The following is a 21525-nucleotide window of genomic DNA, read 5'->3' on the forward strand; positions in this document are numbered from 1 at the left end:
AGGAAGGAAGGAAGGAAGGAAGGAAGGAAGGAAGGAAGGAAGGAAGGAAGGAAGGAAGAAAAAAAGAAGATATCTAATAAAACAAAACAACAACAAAAAAAAAGAAAAAGAAAAACACTGAATCTTAAAATAAGATTCCTGGAGTCTCCAAGATCCTTTTCAATTTCATTATTCTGTAATTTTAAAGTCAGATGTGATGTCTCACAGCTATACTCCTAGAACTATAGAAGCTAAGGCAGGATTGTTGAGTATAGCCTCTACTACATAATGAACTCTAGAACAGTCTAGACTACAGAGCAAGACCTAGTCTCAAAAACTTTTTTTGATCATTGACCAAAATAAAGTTATCTAAAATTAGAAGTACCATTTCAATTTCTTGAAGAATATAGTTCCAAAGCTGAACTCTAGAGACAGACACTCTCCAACTTATTGACACTATCTCTCTCTGTAGGGAGTCATGGTATTGCTGAAAGAGTTATACCTTTGAATTCCAGGCCTGGACACACCTTTAATTATTGTGATATCGCTTCAAAGATGTTTAATACAGCTATATGATTAAGAGACTAAGAACACACACCAAATAGATGTGAAATTAGGAGTTTGCATAACTGTACATGACATTTGATTAATTTATTTATATTTATTTTTATGTACACCAGTGTTATATGTATGTCTGTATGAGAATGTCGCATCCCTGGAACACAAGTTACAAACAATTGTGAGCTGCCCTGTGGGTGCTGGGAATTGAAGCCAGGTCCTCTGGAAGAATATTCAATGCTTTTAATTGCTAAGTCATCTCTCTAGCTCCACTGTACATGACTTTTATTATTCAATGTCAATCACATACTCATGGTAACTTTGAGGTATTTAAAACTCTTTAAACAAAGGCCAACATGTGATAACTAATCCTTGAGATTGTGGAACCTTTTGATTAATGCATGAAAATCTTTACTCAAGGTAGAATAATAGCTGAGTTAGACAACACATGCAAGTAGAACACATATGCCACCATGTCCTGATGGCTGGCACAGTGGTGCATGCCTTTAAGGCTAGGATTCAGAAGGTATAGGCATGTGGATCTCCAATAAAGGCTCCAGTCCATGGATATTTCATAAGCTTCTATTTAATGTAGTTTTACTTAAGAATTATCAGTGGTTGCTTTAGCATAGCATTACAGCTGTAGACCTGATTCACTGCCAGAGAGATAACAGCCTGCAAGTCCTCCCTGAAACATTTACATCTACCTCCTTATAGGAAACTCTGCCAATCCCTACTTTAGATCAATGTGTCCCCATCTCTCTCAGTCAAAGGATTCTTTTGACTCTTTTTAGACTTATTAAAAAATAATCTTCATTCACTAACCTAGCTATCCTCTGACCCAAATATTCTCAACACAATTAAACATAAAAACAACTACTTTATCTTTGTTCTTACCATCATAATTATTACTGGATTTAACTTTCAGTGTTATACAGAAATATCTGAAAAGCTGATATAAAAAAACAACAACAAAATGCAAAAGAAATTTTAGGAGTTTTGGTTTCTGACTCATAAAGAACTTTGATCATCATCTCTGTCCTTACAACATAAAGATCAGATTTTTTTCAGAGCTCATCAGAGATCTAAGATTGGAGCACATCAAAGAAACCACAATAAATCAAGACAGTCACACACAAGATCTACTCTCCTGGATCAGAAGATGCTGGAGGTGGTAATGTAGGATTATCTACACAGTAATGCTGACAATCTGCAATGAACTGTGGATTGACAGAAGCACAAGGGACTCTCAGCAACCCAGTCTTCAGACCACACCACATTTTCACAAGATTTACCCCCAGAAACTTGCAAAGCAAAAAAAGGTCCACTCCTTGTTCTGACAGAGAAAGTAACCATTGCAATAATCTTTAAAGCATTATATCCCTTGGATGAAAGAAAGCTTCCAACTTCTGACTCCTCTAGCCAACCTCTCTTTGAACTGAAGCCCACTGAAAGACTGACATGCTTTCATTAAAATAAAGGACTTTCCCCTTCTTCCATACTTTAGCACAGTATCAGCAGAGATCCAGGATAAGAGCAACTACAAGCACACAATTCTTTGAAACTAAAAAGCACTAAAAAGTAGGATGAAACAGACACTAGAGGAACTGGTATCCCTGGCATCTAGAACTGTATGTAAAAGGTACAACACATCCAGGGCCAAAGCAACATAAAACTTTATATCAAAAGCCCATTTTTCTTGTTATTCACTCACTTTGCCCATAATTCAGTAGAAAATTATTAAGCATTTACTACAGGAACTCTTCCCTGGGGGATGTACAAAAGGATCCACTCATCAGTATAAGGCACCAAAGACAAAAGAAAGTGCATTCCACCAAAATGTAATTTAAGGAACTCATAAGTTTATAGGGCTTACTTATAGAGCATGGGTGAGGCATTACTTATTGGAGCACTGGTAGCCCTGAAACAACCATATTCCCAGAAGGTCTCCCTCCAGCCTAGATGATGACTTCCCCATAGCTGCAGGATGGAGCAGCCCTTCCTAATCTTCTACACACTACACACTAAGACCTTCCAAGACCAAGAGGCCAAGTGCATTTAGGACAGAACTGCATACACATGACAGACAGGTGTGGGAGGGAGCTGCTGGAATCTCAGTTGAAAATCCAATAATCCTTCTCCTACCCCATTCTTTCATAAGAGAACTCCAACACATCAACAGTCCAAAGCCTACTCTTAAGGGGCTAGTCCAAGGAATCACCACCACTCTGATGAGGAAACTTTGTACCTGCAGCTGAAGATATGATTTTTCAGATTCCTATGCTTTAACTATGCCTGTCACCCTGCTGTCATGCCTCCCCACTGTAACTGACACTTAAACCGCTGGAACCATAATTCAAAATAAAGTCTCATATAAGCTGCCTTGGTCCCAGTGGTTTATCACAGCAACAGAAAAGTAACTAATACAGTGGTTTGGACTGGATATATTTACTAGAAAAGAAGAAAGACCAATAATATAAGTTCCTATAATAGGAAACCAAAATAAAGACAATTTCAGACAAAGCAAGTAAAAATGAGTAAAAATAAAAAGTAAAGCACAAATTAATAAAGTTGAAAAGAGACAAACAGTACAAAAAAAAAGATTCCTTTAAAAACCAACTACAGGAAAAAGACAGAGTGGGCAGTATCAGAATGAATAAAAAGTCACCAGTGCTGGCATCACAGACATCAAATGGATCTATAATCAGCTTTATGGCTATGAATTTGGCAATACAGGTGAAATGAACCAAATATCTGACATTCATTACCAAAGCCTTTGCTCCCAGGGCCTCTACTACGAGCCCCAGCCCCTAGAAGCCTTCTTGGATAGTCAGCTCCTCAGGAAGTCCCTCAAAACTAAATCTTGCTATATCAGTCAATCCAGAGCTCTTCTGACCCCCTCCAAAAACCATAACAAACAATACAACTTTCTCAGATGTGAAGGACATTTTAACTTCAACTCCAGTCCCAGAACAATCCTGGCAACTGTGGAATCTAATTACCTTTGCAATGCTGTGGGCATGTAAGCCATTTACATTTCTCCTGTCCCAGACACCTCTGCCCACCCACAGGCCATCATCTTTCTCCTTTCTTTATGTCCATGCCACTCTTCTGTTCCCCTCCCTAACTCAGCCTCCAGTTGTTCCTCTCCTTCCCAAACCTTTTCAAATGACCTTTGGAAAGCATATTTCAACCTTAAGAAATATTTCTTTCAGTACTCCAGTGCCTTTGCCATACTAGACCATCCATTTCAGTTTCAAGAAGACACAACCACTTCTCTTTGTAAGGCTCAAGATCGAGACTCTTCTACATGAATGCAAGGTTACTTTATGGGGGGTTTCGTCTGCATCTGTTTCATGTATTTAAATACTCATTACAAGAACTACACAGAATTCTCAAGGTAAATAGCTGATTGCTGTTTGTAAGCAGCACACATTGTAGCAATACTTCATGCCCTTAATAAGTTTTCCTCATTTTTATTATAATTTCACTATAATTGGCAAATTATACCTTAATTTTAACATTTCATATTCTTAATAATTTTCCTAGTGATGGCCTTTATTATAATTTTATTTGAATTAGACTACAATAATCTTAGTCTTAGTAACTATAAAATATTGAATACATCATAATCTCAAAAATGAAAGGTTTAGCCAGGCCGTGGTGGTGCACACCTTTAATCCCAGCACTTGGGAGGCAGAGGCAGGCGGATTTCTGAGTTCGAGGCCAGCCTGGTCTACAGAGTGAGTTCCAGGACAGCCAGGGCTACATAGAGAAACCCTCTCTCAGAAAACCAAAAAAGAGAAAAAGAAAAGAAAAGAAAAAAGAAAGATTTAGAGCTGGAGAGATGGCTCAGAGGTTAAGAGCACTTTTCTCTTACAAAAGACCTGGGTTCAATTCCCAGAACCCACATGGTGGCTCACAACCATCTTTAGCAATAAAGCCCAAATTATAAAAAAAGAAAAAAAAAGAGTTCATTGATTCGGGGTTTTTTTTTCATCTAACCTACAAGAGAAATAATTTGTTTCATTTCTTAATTACACAGAGAAATTAATTAAATCACAGATACTATGCAATGGCTTTAACATAGTACACTTACAATATAGAAAATGCTAGTAAACATGGGCTCAGCAGGTTGTATTTATATATTTATGGATTTATAGATGTATAAGAATAATAATTAAATAAAAAAAAGACCATCAATTTTAGAGGACCCAAGGGAAGGGGAAATAGAAATGACTGAAGGGAGGTAAAGGAAGACAGATATAATATAATTAGATTTAATTTTTAAAACTTCAAATCAAAACATTTTAAAGAAATGCTAGTGCAAGAAGGCTATAAATATAGCAATATTTGGCAATTTTTCAATAAAAAAATCATAGTAAAATGTCTCAAGAGTCAAGCTTTTAGATATAATCTGTCTCTAACTGTCATGCTGGCACCAAATCATTTTCTTGGTGGTTAACAAGCAGGCTCGTCTGTGTGGGGCACTGATGCACAATAGTAGTTGTGTTCTACCTCACAAATGACTACACTTCATTGAGTTTATGCTCAGTAGGGCAGTGTTTGCAAACCACTTAGATTCCAGGATGGAAAGAGCTACAAAAATGAAACATCCAGCCCTTCCCTGAGGTTTGTTATTAGCCTCTGTTAGCCACAGGTTACAGGGCACTAAACACTATGTGCTGTGTATTTGCTCCTAACCACTAGGAAAAATAGCCTATAACATCTTACTGAAGACTTCTAGAAAATTTTAAGTCAATTTAAAATCTAGGCATTTAACTAGAACTTATTTTAATTCTTAAAACTAGTTCTTGTCAAAATATCTTAATTCTGGAGGTCAGTTCACTTGGCTTCAACCTACACTATTCAATAGGACTTTTGCTAAAGTTTAATGTTGGTGGGAGAAAAAGTAAAGAAGGTAAAATAATCAATTTTATCTAAAGCCTAGTAAACTTCCATCTTTCAAATAAATTTCTTCCTAGATACTAATGCTTTAAAAATAAATTCATATGCACACAAGAAACAATACTCTATACCTTATTGACCCAGACTTATACAGTTCTTCTATAATACTGAAGAAAAATATGTAAGATAATTCTATAAACAATGCAGAAGTCAGAAAAACTTAACCAGAGGTTTTCTAAGTAGCATATTAAGTTAGTATCCTAAAAACATACTCCTGAAACACTATGTATGAAGCGTTTATGTCCTGTTAAAAAGTAACTCCCCAAACGTTGCTGTCCTTGGCTGAGGTATATTATTTACATATATTTAAGCAGAAGCGCCTACTGGTAAATGTACTTTTGTGTATTCGACGTACCTTTTAGGTTTAGAACTTCTGGAGAGCACAAAAAGGGTTATTACATTATCATTAACTTATGATAATTTATTTCATCTCAGAATTTCAAGTTTTTAGAATGAATTTCTCAGAAACACTGCATTATGCTGTTACTTAGCACAGCAGAGAACATGCTTGGTAACAAAGTTGTGATTAAGAAGTCAGCATGTTCATTAAGGTAGAACTATGCATAACACATTCTAAGAAGGCACATAACACTCACTTTCTTCTAGGAAATGTTCATTTCACCAGACCCAAGTGTTCTCAAAAACTAAATATAAGAATTCTAGGTACCAAATGTAGCAATGCATTCCTTTAATCCCAGCACTTGGGAAGCAGACAGATCTCTTAGTTCAACGCCAGCCTGGTGTAAAGAATGAGTTCCAGGACAACCAAACTACACCAAAAAAAAAAAAAAAGTTCCTATCTCAGAAAAGAAAAAAGTAACCAAAAGCAAACAAACAAACAAAATCCTAAGGAAGTTCCATAGAACTTCACATTTTAAGCACTTATATAAGAAAATATATACTGACTTAAGGGTATAGTTGCATAATATTATCAATATAGTAAATTAGACACCTGAGAATAGTTAGCATATTTTGAGACTTTCATCACAATATTTACTTTTAAACAAAAGTAATTTTTAAATAATTTAAATGATACATTTTACATGATTTAAAGTAAAGCAAAGATAACAAAATCCAATTCATACAATGTATTGTACAATTTTAAAGCAAAGAAGAAAAGAATCAATTTTTATATTATCTGTCCAATGATACACAAATTACTTCTATTTGTCTACCAGCAAAACTATTCTGGGCTAACAAGACAGTTCAACAGATAAACCTACACAAAGGTAGAAGGCAAAAACAGACTCCATGAAGTTGTTCTCCAACCTCTACAAGTACACTGTAGCACATGTTATGCATACATAAACACAATTAAATGAAAAAAATAAACTACTCTTTGTAACACAGAGAGTCATATATCACTAGAAGAGAGACCATCTCAATTTTTATTTAAAAACAAAAAAACAAAACAGGTATGTGTCCTGTATATATATTTTATGTGACAAGGAAAAAAAGATGTTATTTTCAAATCCAATTTACCCACTCTCATAAGTAAAACAAGAACTGTAGCTCCCTGCATCTTTCTGCCCAGACACTTCTCCTCTGCCTACTATCTATTTTAAGCATAATCACTTTAATAAGAAACAACAAAGGCTAGGAATGTAGCTCAGTGGTATAGTTTTAGCCTGGTATGTATAAAGCTATGGGATTAACGCTCTAGCACCACAGAGAAAAAGCTCTAAACAATTGCAAAAAAGGACCAAAAAAATATGAACTACAGCTTTAAAAAGATAATTAGTATAAGCTATCAGGTCATATAATCACAAGTATAAATGTCAACCATAAGCAGAAAGACTTTGCAAAAAAAAAGACAATGCACAAAAGACAAAGAAGAAAGTTTTAAGTCAAACCTAAGTGAAAACAACTGCCTCTGGGACCATCGCAAATGATACAGAACCATCATCTCATTAATACTTCTTAATCTTTTATAGAATAAAATAGGTTCCATTTTCCATGGTTATTGATAAGAGCCAAATTGTGTAAAGTTGTGTCTTTATCCTGCAGATTCATTTTTTATAAGAAACATAGTTTCACTAAAGCAAATTATGCTTTCTATACTTAACACACCAAACTCCAATAAAGTACTATGAACATTTAGAGTTTACCCTCATGTCTCATGATGATGGAGAAGCTGCAGACTAAAACCAGAAGCAAAAGCAAAAATACATAGTATATACACAAGTTCTGTGGAAGAGTGCAGTAAGTGCCATGCACTTCTACGCTTGTCCACAAATATGCTACTTCAGTAGACAATGACATAATAGCATCACTACATCCTTAACATCTTTGTCAAAAAGAAAAAGCAATCTGCCAAAGCATTTAAAAAGTAATTATTCTTCACTGGGTCTCTTTAAAATAAAGTAATTCCTAAAGAGTTTGGCTAACACACATTTTCTATTGTATAATTTTATTTAAAACATAAATTATAGCCAGGCATATAGTGGTTCACACCTATAACTTCAATTCTTGATGGCTAAGGCAGAAGGGAACTGCCATGAGTTTAAAGCTAGCCTAGGCTACAAGTGAGTTCCAGGCCAGCCTGGGCATAGAATTAGATCTGGTCTTTAAAAAAAAAAAAAAGACACAAGGATAAATTACACAAACATAATTTATATCTGTTAAATGTCAAATTGCCAAGAAAACAAACAAGTAAATATTCAAATATCATTTATATATAGACTTTCCTCTGAAAACATTCTGTTATTATTATTAAACTACTGTATTATTTCATACATAAAATCATACCTACTTGTCTGATACAGAATAAGGTTATATATATTAGTCTGAATTATAATTATTTAATAAGCTAGTACACAGTTCAAAAAGACAGATATGTAGATATATCTTTTGTTCCTATCAACTTAAAATGAAATACCCCTTTAAATATTTCATTCAGTTTATTGATAATAATCATGAAACCAAATTATTGTATTTATTCAACCCATAACAGTAGTATTTAGTAACTACAAAAGAGTTTTAAAGCATTTTCCAATTTCCATCAAACCATTGCAAATGTAGTCTGGAGAGAATAAAACCAAAGAACTAGCACATACAAAATCTACGTATCAGATAAAAATCAAAATAGCAAGCCAAACATGGTGACCTATGCCTTTAATAACAGTACTTAGGAGGCAGAAGCAGGAAGACCTCTGAGTTGTAGCCCAGCCTGGTCCAGCCAGAGCTTCACATTGACACCCTGTCTCAAAACAAACCAAAAAAATGAAAATAGCCAGCTGGACACATGGTCCTGGCTGCTTTTCTAGAGAACATAGGTTTAACAGCTCCCAAGTAGCAGCTTTACAACTATCTGCAACTCCAGTCTCAGAGAACCTGATGCCCTCTTCTGGCCTCCTTAAGCACCACATACATGTGATGCCCAGACATATGTGCAAGCAAAATAAATTAAAACTTGATTAATTTTAAAAATTCATACATATTAAATAAGGTAAAATTAAAATTAAAATTCTGTTTTTATATATGTATGATGTGTATCTGCATGCTTTTATAATGGTCAAAATATTAATATAATCATAGAATTTACATCATACCTGTGCTCCATAGATGTATTTATCCAACATCTTGCCACCTATTGTCTGCCCTCCTATATCCCAAACTTGAAGAGTAACATTCAAATTTCCTAGAATATAAAAATAATATAAAATAGGAATACAAAAGACTAACAATCTAACAGCTAAACACAGTATCACAGAGCATTAAGTAACAATAAACTCTGATATCTATTTGCATTTTGTTCTGCAAGTTTACATGGTCAGATGTAACTGAAAACTGAAAACATTGTTGTCAAACAAATTGAGTAGGGCAACTTTACCTGATATTTCTATGGGAACATTTTTATTATTTCACTTACTAAAAAATAAAATTCAGTGCCTGGAATGGTGATACATGTCTTTCATCCCAGCATTCCAGTAGAATCTCTGTAAGTTGGTGACCAGCCTGATCTGGAGTTCTAGGACAGCCAGGTCTACTCAATGAGATCCATCTCACAAAACAAAAATAAAATAAATAAAATACTATATGTATATTCATTTACACACTTAAGCCTTAACAAAATGAAATATTTTCAAAGAATTAATCAATATAAAACACATTTACAGATAAAGAAAAATACTTTCAATATAAAGATAAAAGTTTTATTCATCAACCTACCCAATCACTCATGAACTGTGCTGTCAGTTCAAAACTCCATGTGTTCTAAACACATTATAAAAATATACCCATAATCTCTATTCAAATGAAGTTTTAATTTGAATGTCAGCTATTATATGTAAAGGTAAATATAATAATTATATTTTTGTATTTAATCTCTAAAATATAAATATTAAAGGGCTCTATTAAGAGTCCAAAGAGTGATTACAGGCAAGGTGTATTTCTAAACTCTATGATTCATGCCTATAAAAAGCATGATGATATTCAAACAAATTATTATATGTCCTTCAAAGCCATTATAATAATCTAATGTTCTATCCCATGTAAGCATTATAAAAGCTACCAAGAACACCAAAAGGCAATCTTTGAATTCATGTATGCATTTTACAAAATATCGACATGAACAAAAATTAAATAAATAAACTTTTCTCTCTTAATAATACAACAATACACCAGGCGGTGGTGGTGCACACCTTTAATCCCAGCACTTGGGAGGCAGAGGCAGGTGGATTTCTGAGTTTGAGGACAGCCTGGTGTACAAAGTGAGTTCCAGGACAGCCAGGGCTATACAGAGAAACCCTGTCTTGAAAGAAAAAAAAAAAAATACAACGAATTATTAAACTATACAAGTCAAAGATTATTACAATATATATTAGTTGAAATTTTCAAACTTTTTTCTCATAAAATTATACTGTTTTCTCCAAAGTCTGTCCTGGTACCTTTGGAATGATTCTCAAATTGGAAAATTTTTTAAGTTAAAATTTAGAAACTAAAGAAAATGAACTCTTCAGAACTAAAACAGATTTTAAAACCATGAATTTTTAAATCAATGTAAAACACTAAAATCTGAAAATGTCCATACCACCATTTAACCATACTTTTAAAAAGAAAGCACAACAGTGAATTAATCACCAAAGTTTTACACTTGAGCTTCATTTCTGTGGACTTGTATTACAAAATATTCATTATTTAGATGTAGATCTGTCCCATCTGCTACAGTGCAGAGATGCCCAGGAGGAACACCCATTAGCACTAATGAGAGCCACTGATGTTTATCACCGTGGTCATTGCCATACATGCAGCTCCAGTGTTGTAATGACCAAAATATTCTTAAAGCTCTATTAATTTGAAACTCAAATATCACAAACTATAGGCCAACAAACTGTATAAATCCAATTTCTTAAAATTCTAATTTTTATAAAAACCAAAGCTAAACTCGTCTTTTCTAATGCCACCTCAAATCAGGTGGGAACAAGCTAACCGTCACTAGAGTGGTATGAATGAGGTTCTGAAGCCTGCAGCCAACAGGCAGCAGTCTATTCATTTCACTTGCAAAACTGAAGTCTTCAATTTACAGCAAAAGACAGCGCTCCGCAATAGTAATGGACACAGAATAAAGTTTCAGGCCACACATTAATAATTTGTAATATTTAATCCCATTTCCTCAAGGCCCAATAATCCCTACTGATTAAGCCAGCATCCAGATATGATGCTTTTTGTGCTCTCCCTCTTCTTTTTCACTCTGATATCCAGAGCCTCTCTGAATTACACATTGTAAATAGTTCTGCTATAACTTCAGGAACACTCTTTACTGCACGCTTCCAAATTCTGGTGAGAGTCACTGAAGCAGCCAGGTCAGATACTCAACTGCCATCTAGAAGATTTACATTTGTGCAAGAAGGTAATTTTAAAATCCTTATCTTTCTGAATAAACACTTTTTGTTATTTGCTTGCATTTTATTTTCTTAAGAAATAGATTCCAGTCACTAAGAAAAAATTCCCCTAGAATTATTAGTAACACATAACTTTAATTGCAAAAACACTAGCAAGGAAAATTACTATGGCTTTTACCTTCAATGAGTAATATTATCATTATAGTTATTTCATATTCTTAGAAAAATACTTTACTACCTACATTTTAATTTTAGACTTCTTAGTACTCAAAATTAAAAATAAAATAGATACCCTTTCTACCTGAGGACTAAAAATAACATAAACTATGATTCAAACTTATTTACATTTAAGTTTTGCCAGCACATCATACAATAGCTATTATATTTTCAGTAAGATATAGCTATAAAACTATACAAAGATGCTCAGTTAATGTAATATTTTCTAAAATCAAAAATTCAACAAGTAAAGAACACTAAAGAATCTGTCAACATTCTAATTTCAAATGCAAACTGCTATAAAATCTCTGTCCTCTGTAAGAAATGACAATGTGACTAGGGAAAAAGATTAAATGAAGTAGCATTTATATTAAAAGATAAAATACAGGTAAGCTGCACTTGTCATGAGTCAAAGCCACCACAGGGATTCAACAGTGACCTTGTATAAGTACACTTAGTGCCTTGGTTAACCTTACTTAAAGTGCTGCATAGTCACGATGAAACTCAAAAACATAGGACTGCCCACTTCTTGTGCCAAAGACTCAGAAATCCTTTTCACAGTAGAGCGAGCGCTGTTTACTGGACGGTACCACTGGCTTCCTGAAGGTACTCTGACTAAGGCTCTTAAGAAGCTCTATCAGCAGAATCTCTGACTAACAGATACTATTTTAAGCAGCAAAATCTGCACAGTGGTTGCATCCAGACTATACAGCATACCAGATCGTGAAATGCACTCAAATGGATGAGTATCACAAAGTAATGACCTTGAAAAGATACATGAAGGAAATGTGAATAAACAGACGGAGTTTACAACTCTGTGTGACTAGACACATAATAAATATTAAATTCACATGCTATGCTACAGTACTCTAAGTTCAAAGAATGTTTCCTGTGATGTTTTAGTTAACAAATGATACAAACACTAATCTTGAAACTGGAGTCAGAGTATGAAGAGAATATATTTAATATTATATAAAATCTTATAATTTTACATTAAATCAAAATATACTAAAATAATTTTTAACTGAAATACCTGTGATAATTTCAAATCCATTACGTAACTAAAACTATCTTCTAAAAATATATGATTTTTTTCTGGAATTCTACTCATCAAACTTCATTAGGAAAATTAAAACATACATTCATTGAAAGCATATATTTCCTAATGCCATTTTTAACCTAAAATCTTTCTAAATCTAAACATGTTAAAATTTGTATTTCAAAAGTATTAACAATATTGTATAAAGTAGTCACAATTTTTGAACTCATAACATTGTATAACAGTTCAGAAATCATCAGAAATATCATATATATATAAAATATCCCAAACTATCTTTTGTTTATAATATTATTTGAGTAAATTTTTGTTCCTTTATTTCAGCTTTTCAACTTAAAAATTAGAAAATTTAAATAAAACTATTGAGGTAACTTGGTGCTTTAACTAATTAATCATCCCAGAAAACTGATAACAAAAGTCTGTATTGAGGCTCTCTGTATCCAACAACTAGAATCACTAAGTCAGGCTTGCACAATGATGTTTTCAGTATGCATGCTGTAGAACCTGTGTATGTATCTATCCTATTAGCAACTGCTCGCTCAGTACGAGCAAGTAAAATGATATTTCAATCTTGAATACAGGAAAAGAAAATACAAATGAAATAATGAACAAACTACCGTATGTTTCTCATTAAAGCTCTGAACAATAATTAAGTAATGGAAAACTTAGAATTTAGATTTTTTTCTCATACTCTTATCACCTAAGCTATTTTGGATTGAGATCCAATCATAAACCATCAAAAAAATATAACAGGAGATAATTAAACAATATCTTCAATTGCCAAAAGCTTTCCTTAACTGCTCTATAATGTTTATAGGAAGTTACCAATAGAAGGGGCATTTGAAAGGGGAACTAATTCTAATAATACTGAAACTTCTTCACATTTCAGTATAGGAATCTGATATTACAATTGCAACCACTTAATTCACAGAAGAGACAGTGATGGTTTTTAAAAATCAATCAAGATAATACTTTTAATAAAGTATTTGAAATGTCATTTAATCACTAAAATTAAATGGATACATTTTAAAGCTCCAATTGTTCAGAAACTAACCTGAAACATAAACCACTCTCTTTGTGTTATTATTTCCCTGTATTTCCCACAAAATGTGCTGCAACTGGCATCTAAATAGTTTCTTTGCATGGTGAACTGAAACATCATGAATGCTCAAACTGTACTTTTATGAGTGCCTAGGGACCCTAAATTTTAGTGGTCTATTAAATGCCAGCAATTTCATGCTGCCTTGAATAAAACAGCATTCACATATTAGAGCACTGAAGTTCCATAGCTACATTATACTTCTGCTCCAACTTTCAAACAAAAAAACAGAACAGAAGCTAATCAAAATAATATTTTTAAATCCTTCCCAATATTTTTACATTTAATTGATACAATAGCAGTCAACAAATGTATAGCATTTGATTTTTTTAAAGCTTTCTGGAATTTTGTAAGCAACTATTGTTTATTCTCAAAAAAGAAAAGTGCAGAGTTGCTAGTAACAGCAATAGAATAGGGAAATATATAAACTTTTTCTTACCCCAGTGGATAGTATACTCTCATACTAGTTGCAAATGATAGCTAATTTCTTGTACATATTCCTGTGAGACTTATGTAACCTCACTCAGGTAAGGTCCTATAGTCTCTTACCTAGTAAGGTTGTCGTGTGAGTGAGACTTACACAATCTCGTAGGTTTTATAGTCTCTTACCTGGTAAGGTAATCCTTCTCAAAAAGAAATCCAGTCCAATAGTTTGCTTGTACTGTTTCCCAAATGTCTCTTGAGCAAAACACGTAGCTAAGGAGGTCTAAAAAAAAAAAAAAAATAGATGCACAGAATAGCAAAATTAATTTCTTTGTTTAAAAAATGCAAACATAAGCACACCTCTAAACTTATTAAGTAATCCTAATATGTATACCTTAATGAATCCAGCAAACAACCTTTAGCAGCTCTAATCAGTCACAAGGGTGGAGACTCACTCTCCCCAGGAATACTGATTGCACTTGCCTATAACCAGCAGTACAAACAGCAGCCTAATCTAATTAGTTAGAGTTCATTAGGTATTCAGATTTTCAAGCTCTTTCTCCTTGATGGAAATTAGACTCTGAGAATTAAATGAGTAAATGGGAACTAAAGCTGTGATTAGGATCTCACTTTTACATAATGCTTCAACAAAATTTTCAGAGAACTCTTTTAAGTCTCCTTATAAGGTTACATGCTCTAAGGATAGCTATACTATTAGCTAATAATCAGAAACAAAGTTACTTGTAGATCTTGTTTGTTTTTCTACAAGAAACATTGTGCTCATTTTTCTCTATACAAAATATAATTATACAGAATTGTCATGATATTGTGTAGCATTTAAATTAAAGGGCTACTATTCTGAGATTAGAAGGAAACAGGCAAAATAACTATTATTTATCTGAAGACAGTGCTAACAAGTCATAAGATATTATAAATAAGATATTCATGCACGTTTTAAATAAAAGCTCTGAATTTCACTAGAAGCTTTCCTTTAGAAAGTCATTTCCTATCAAAGCAAAAGATATTCCTAGTAACAACTAAAATGATTCTAAACTCAGAATAGGAATTTCCCACACACTGTTCTTACTTGGCAGCCTATCCAAAGCAGAGGAGAGCATCACTGAGCCTCAGAACAGGCTGCTAGCTTTTTGGTTTTGATTTCTCTCTTTTTTTTTTTTTTATTTAATCTTGTTTTATTTTATTTTAAAAGTCAGCTCTTAAAAAGGCTAGGATAAATAGTTAATTATGATATTAGAACAGAAGTTTTAAGGAACTCTTGGCCATATTTCAAGTTCTTTTAGCAAGGTGAATTACATTTCTTTTACACAAGGGCCATATTTTTCCCACAAAGAACAATTTGCACACACTAACTCCAAACTCTTTAACATTCTAATAATGTAATCATAATAAATGTCTAAGATTTTTGCATCAAGTATTCATTGAGCACTCCCATATGAAAGATGTTCAACAAAACACTGCATGGATTACATCACTGAAGCTCGTAACAGTACTAAAATGAGAAATCAGAACAGAAGATGGAGTTATGTGGTTCTTAAAGCTCTTTTGGGTTTCCATCAGATTTAATTATTCCATTGAGTCTGGCAAATATAAAGCACCAAGTATCCACAAAGAGGGTCCGTGCTCTAAAGATAAATACCACTACTTACAGTTCTGCAAGTATTCCAAATGTTTCACATATGAATGGCTGAAAGATTTAAAAATCAAGAAAATAAGGCACATGTACAGCCTATTGTTAGTTGGGGTATTTTTCTCTTTCATTTAAGATTTTCTAATGCATTGCTTTTATATTTAGTAATATTCAGAAATGGTTGCTAGTGTAAATGAGAGAGCATAAAGCCAGGGAAGAAAAACAACAAGACAAACTTTATTTGGAAAATGTAATAATAAAACCTGATAAATACTTCATTTACTAAAATTAAATAATATATTTGGAAAGATTTTGAGTAAAGTTCTTTCCTTGAAAACAAGATTTCCAAATTTTTAAAGCCCTGCCATCAAAACTCTGAGGCAAACACAAAGCCTCAAAATGACAGGACTTCCAAATTTAAAGCAATAAACTACTAAATGTCTAGGTCATAAGCAACATACAGTAGTAATGAAGATTCTTAAATCATGTGCCATTTTACTGTGAAAATGAAAGCATCGACGGCATCTGTGGGAGGCACTTCCTCCTCAGTTCTTTATCCTTAGCGTCATTTTTCATATTCAATAATTTCTCACAAGTCTCTGTATAAATGCCCTTCTTAGAGTGAACAACCAACTATCATATATCTGAAATATTTCTATTTGCTTGCTGCTGTGTGTACATACAGGGTGTTTGTGTTGGTTTGGGAACCACTCTTTATCCAATCTATACACTGAAATGAGATCAAAAAGGTATCATTGTATTTATTATGATAACAAAAAGAATATTTTGCTTCAAAAACATCTTAAAATATGGAGTTAAATTGAAAATCTGAAACAGAAAGGAAAGACATAAAAAACACATGGCTCTAGAGGGGTGAATGAAGCATCTATTCCAGAAACTGCTACTGGTCTTCCCAGTGCTGATCTTTATTGCTTCTGCCTGTGGGGATAAAATGCTGGGAGCTCAACTAGTACAAAAATGGCAAAGAGTTAAGCTAGGATACTAACACGAATGAAAGCAAGGCTGAGTTTCACAAAAGGGAGTAAAAGAAGCAGAATGAGAGTGGTGCTGTCGGTAATCTGAGAGCTGAACAGTTAGAAAACAAAGTTTGTTGTGGCAATAATGGAACACAGTTAAGGTTCCGGAGGCTCATTTCAGAAGGTATAGAGAAGGAAATGTTAGGACATTTTAAAATATATTACTTAAGAAGATAAAGGTTGAGTCAGGGTACCATAAAAAGATCACTCGTTCTTCAATGCAGAATGACAACCCAACTCAACCATACAGAAGAGAAAAAATATATACATTGTTCAACACTAGACAGAACTTTTAACAGAGGTGAAAACTAATTACACTAAACTGGCAACAAAGCCAAAATAATGTATGACTGTCTACACTTTTAATATATATAACTATGAATAAATTTCATCATGTATTAAATTATTAGCAGACAAATGAATAAAACTTTAGAGAAAATATCATATCAAATATTTTAAATACTGGATGAGATATATTTAAATTTTAAATATAAAAATAATAGTAGACTTAATAAGCAACCTGGGGGTCTTTTAGATAGTTTTAGTATTATGAAGTGTCATGGTTTTAAATGGGAAGTAAGCTCACTTGTTCACTGAATGCAAATGAATATATGAAACAAAAAATACAATGTGCGGTTCAATGTGCGGTTCAAAGGAAAATCTAAGTAATAAAACCTATAAAATAATCTAGCTTTTTGTTGAATTAAAGTTTAGAAATAATGCTGATGTACAACAACTTGCTTCTTCGAAACGTTTAAGTGCACAATATTTCATGCACTTCCTAAACAAAAGCAGCTAAGCTCTTTGCTCAAAAAAAAAAAAAAAACAAAATTGAATCACATTCAACTATTTTCTTCGGGACAGTGCTCTACAGCAAAGTATCCTGGGAAAACAAAGAATGGATTAACAGAAGACTCCAAATTTTGCAGAAGAATGAAACCTTCTGTAGCGGCCCTAGGAGCCCAAATTTCAGAACCAAAACACGAAGGCATGTGCAAAACTTCCTTCCGGGAATGATGCAAAAGCTGTCACCACAGAAACCTGGTCCAACTCCAGCAGTCCCAAGATGTAGGAGAACGGATTCCTAGGAAGACTAGACTCAGGCAGGGCAGAGGAAGAGAAACTTCAACTACCTTCCCCTAGAGTGCTGCGACAGGTGTGGGGGCGGTCAGACAAGAGGGCACACCATCACTTTAACTGGGGAAGGTAAACCCAAGTCCCTCGAAGACGCTAGGGACCCTCTTCCTAGAGCGAGTACCAGGCACTGAGGCAATGTTTATCCCATTTCAGTTCACAAGTTCAGGTCAAGAACTCCCGGCCTGAGAGGCAGGGTACTGACTGCCTGCGGGTTCTCTCCTGCACACGCGCCCATTCATCCCTGCAACCAACGGTCACAGGCGGCTAGGTTTTTTTCAGGCTGAGGTCCCTGTATCCCCCCACCACCACCACCCCGACATCCTGACCACCACGGGAGCTCAAGAGATGCCTACTGAATGAACCCTTGCACTGACTGGAGCTAAGAATGGGACTAAAGTGAGAGTCAGACCCTACAAAGGCAGCGAGAGTGTACGGAGCGCTTGGCCAGGGCGTCGTCACGATTCGTGTGGCTTTTGGGTACTGGTCCACCCTAGGAGCGGGCCGGCTCCGGCGGGCGGCGGGCACGCACACAGGGCGCAGGCGCGAGGAAGGCCGCGGCCTGAGGCGAGCCAGGCCAAGTCTGAGGGACGGCAGAGGAGGACGCAGTGCTGGACAGCGCTCCGCTCCCCGAGCGAGGGCCGGACTGGCTTGACCGGACCAAGCCCGGGAAGCCGGGCCTGCCGGAGGACTGACCTTCCCGGAGGTGCCGTCCCCCAGCACGACGATTTTCAGTTGCCGGTCCTGGCTCTCCTCTTCAGAGTCTGACATGGTGTCCAAGGATGCTGGCCGGCCCCCGAGGTGGAGGACGGGAAAGAGGAGGCCTCCGGGGGCGGGGGTGAGGTGGCCCGCAGGCTGCACGAGCGGGTCCCCCGCCCCGGCGTCTCCTCAACCCTAAAAGAAGCCAGGGAGAATCACTCACCGGCCGCCATCTTGCCCTCCTCCCCTCCCCTCCCCCAGCGGGGCTCCGCCCCCGGAGAGCCCCGCCCCCGTACGTCACTCAAAAGACACCCTGCACCCCCGCTCCAACCATCACACTGCAATGGGGGGAGTACGTAGATGCAGAAAGGGCGTCCCGATTTGCTCGCGGGGAACTTTGGCTAGGAGACAAAAGCAAGCGTTTTTATAGAATGGAGTAAAATCATATTAGAGCATAGTATCTCTCTGGTATTCTGTCCTTCTTTCTTGTTTCCACGAGGGCTGAGACCATAACTCATATGAGTGCTTTAGTCCAAGAGGGCGGGGACACAGTGAGGTTTTGTTGCCTTGGAAGCCTGGAGCCTGGAAGAGGCACAGGGGCGGGGTCTGTCTCTGGGCAGCCGGGGACGCTTCAGGCTGCGCGGGCACAGGATCCTTCCTGCCGGTGTAGGTGAGCACCCACCAGGAGATTGGGGTGCTAGTGGAGCAGCTGGAAACTGCTAAGGCCTCAGCTGAGGGGGAGACGTTGTTGTAGCTTTGGAGTGTCCTAGGGCCCTGGTACTGGCTCCTCTGTTACCTTCTTTAACTCTTCACGTTCTAAATGCCCAGACTCTAAATTTCATTCATAAGACAGAACTGAGCACCATCCAACTGGCGACATAGTCATTACCTCAGAGTGGCCCGGGAACCCTGCGGTTCCCATGAAGTTAAAACAACCTTCCATAATAAGATCAGGGCCTCCTGGCTTGTTAAGAGAAAAACAAAGAGTGAGACTGAATGCTTTGCTTGACATTTGTAACTCTTGTATCAAGTTTGAAGAAGAGGACGTTATAATATAGTTACTCTTTCTCTGAGATGAATGCTTTTCCAAATTATCACAGCTAATGAACCAAATTCTTACCCTCACCTAATTCTGTGCCACCCTCCAAGCAGAACCATTGTTCATTGAAACAGTTGGTGAATGACTTTATGGATAGACCACCTTAATACCTACACCATTTCTTAAATGAATGTAACCTGTTCTCTGTGTGCTGAGAATGAAGTCACTCACTAAAGTCAAATAGCTTTGACCATAGCAGGAAGTCTGTATTCAAAAATCAAGCCTACAATTCATTTCTTGGTGCAGCAGAACTATCAACTCTCAGCTTAGCTACGATGGAGGTAACATCCTTTGGTAATATGAGGGTCATTGAAGTACAGCCTTATTACAATGAAATCCAATGTCTAAAAATTGTTCTTACTTTGGGCTTGTACCATAGTAAGAGTCAAGATTTTAAACTCTACTAAATACAAAACAAACAAAAAGACTTTATATATTTATGTTCATTTAAGAAAATACCAGTAGTGATGTATTATTTTGAAGTATACAGTTAATATGTTTGGAGTTATTTAAAATTTATATTGAGAAAAATGTATGTATTTTCAGTATTGCTGTAGACGAACATCTACATAAGACTGTTAAATTGATTGTTGTTTTATATCAAGCAACTTTTATAATACTTATTATGGTTATAATATTTTATAAATTTTAAGGAATATGACAAAAAAGATAGTGTAGGTATTGAAGGGGGGTTTCTCTGGAAGGAGTGGGGGTACAAAAGGGAAACAAGAATGTGATTTAATTCTACTTACTTAAAATATGTTTTTAAATGTTAACAAATTCAGATAAATTGAAATCATGTACCTTTTCTCATCATAATGCAATAAAAGTTTAAAAAAAAAAAGATCAGAGCGTCCTTTGCCTTCTGTACTTTCAGGGTCACAAATGTAGTTTGCTGGAGGAAAACCGTTGTGTATGAAGTTCCACAGAACGATGCTGCTATGTAAAATGAAACCAGTTGTGTTATACCAGTATTATTTTAAATATCTGTGACCAGTTAAGAGAGTTTAAATGAGAGTTTAAAATTTTAAAGCCATTTTTTTTGTAAAGAAAAAAATGGGGAAAGATCTTCTCGTGAATAAGATTTGAACACTTCCAAGAAACAATCTAAAGGAAAGTAGAAGTAACCCACAAAATACAAAAATGCCGTTGGACTGTCAGGCATAGTACTCATGGCAGGATCAGGTACTAGACCCCTCCAAAGAATAAACAAAAAGTTGTGAGAAGAATCCCAGGCATTTTATGAAATTGGGGATCTTTGAAAGTACAACACTGACTTTAACATAGTTTTTCAGGTTTATATACAAACTATTTGAATACCTTTAAGGAGTGTATTTATTCATGAAACACCTAGACTATAGGTAACAGCTAGTCCTTAGAATAATCACTCCTAGTTTCTCACTACAAATTCCAACTAACTACATCCTAATACCATTCATTGCTCTACCATGAATGACTCCTCAAATCAAACCAAATCTCCCCACACTAAAGATGTTTAAGGTGACTCAATAATGCTTAATCTTTCAAGTATTCGTGACTGTTGCCTTCTTCACAACACTTCTGAGCATTGAGGACATAGAAGTGAACAAACCTATGGGACTTAGTCTGAGGAAAGAGTATAGAGGACTACATCACATTTGGCTATCACAGCCTCCTTAGCAAACATTAGCCTATGTAAAAGACATAATTTCCAGATAGAAGACTATCTAGTGAGACTTCAATTCATTCACATTTATCCTTATAAGGAAAAGGGGGAATCTGAGTT

At 35.5% G+C, this 21525-nt stretch overlaps 1 protein-coding gene and 1 pseudogene across 7 annotated transcripts in view; one reads left to right on the forward strand and one right to left on the reverse strand.

Annotated features, from left to right (window-relative positions):
* The window catches only part of Rab28 (RAB28, member RAS oncogene family), a 73230-nt gene extending 54294 nt beyond the window's left edge, over positions 1 to 18936 (reverse strand). For 2 of the 7 annotated variants that reach the window (XM_031342064.1, XM_031342063.1), the window contains exons 1-3: positions 18659 to 18936; positions 14330 to 14426; positions 9057 to 9145 (exon numbers count right to left, since the gene is read on the reverse strand). In XM_031342064.1, the coding sequence (XP_031197924.1) occupies positions 9057 to 9145; positions 14330 to 14426; positions 18659 to 18733 (261 nt within the window). In that variant the 5' untranslated portion in view covers positions 18734 to 18936. Of the gene's footprint in view, positions 1 to 9056; positions 9146 to 9376; positions 9509 to 14329; positions 14427 to 18374; positions 18568 to 18658 lie in introns of those variants that run through there. The other 5 variants (XM_031342065.1, XM_031342062.1, XM_031342068.1 and 2 more) reach the window with 4 other exon arrangements.
* A 1099-nt stretch (positions 18937 to 20035) lies between these two features.
* The window catches only part of LOC116104519, a 4412-nt pseudogene continuing 2922 nt past the window's right edge, over positions 20036 to 21525 (forward strand).

This window comes from Mastomys coucha, unplaced genomic scaffold (assembly GCF_008632895.1).
Source record: "Mastomys coucha isolate ucsf_1 unplaced genomic scaffold, UCSF_Mcou_1 pScaffold22, whole genome shotgun sequence".
In the NCBI taxonomy this organism is placed as follows: Eukaryota; Metazoa; Chordata; class Mammalia; order Rodentia; family Muridae; genus Mastomys; species Mastomys coucha.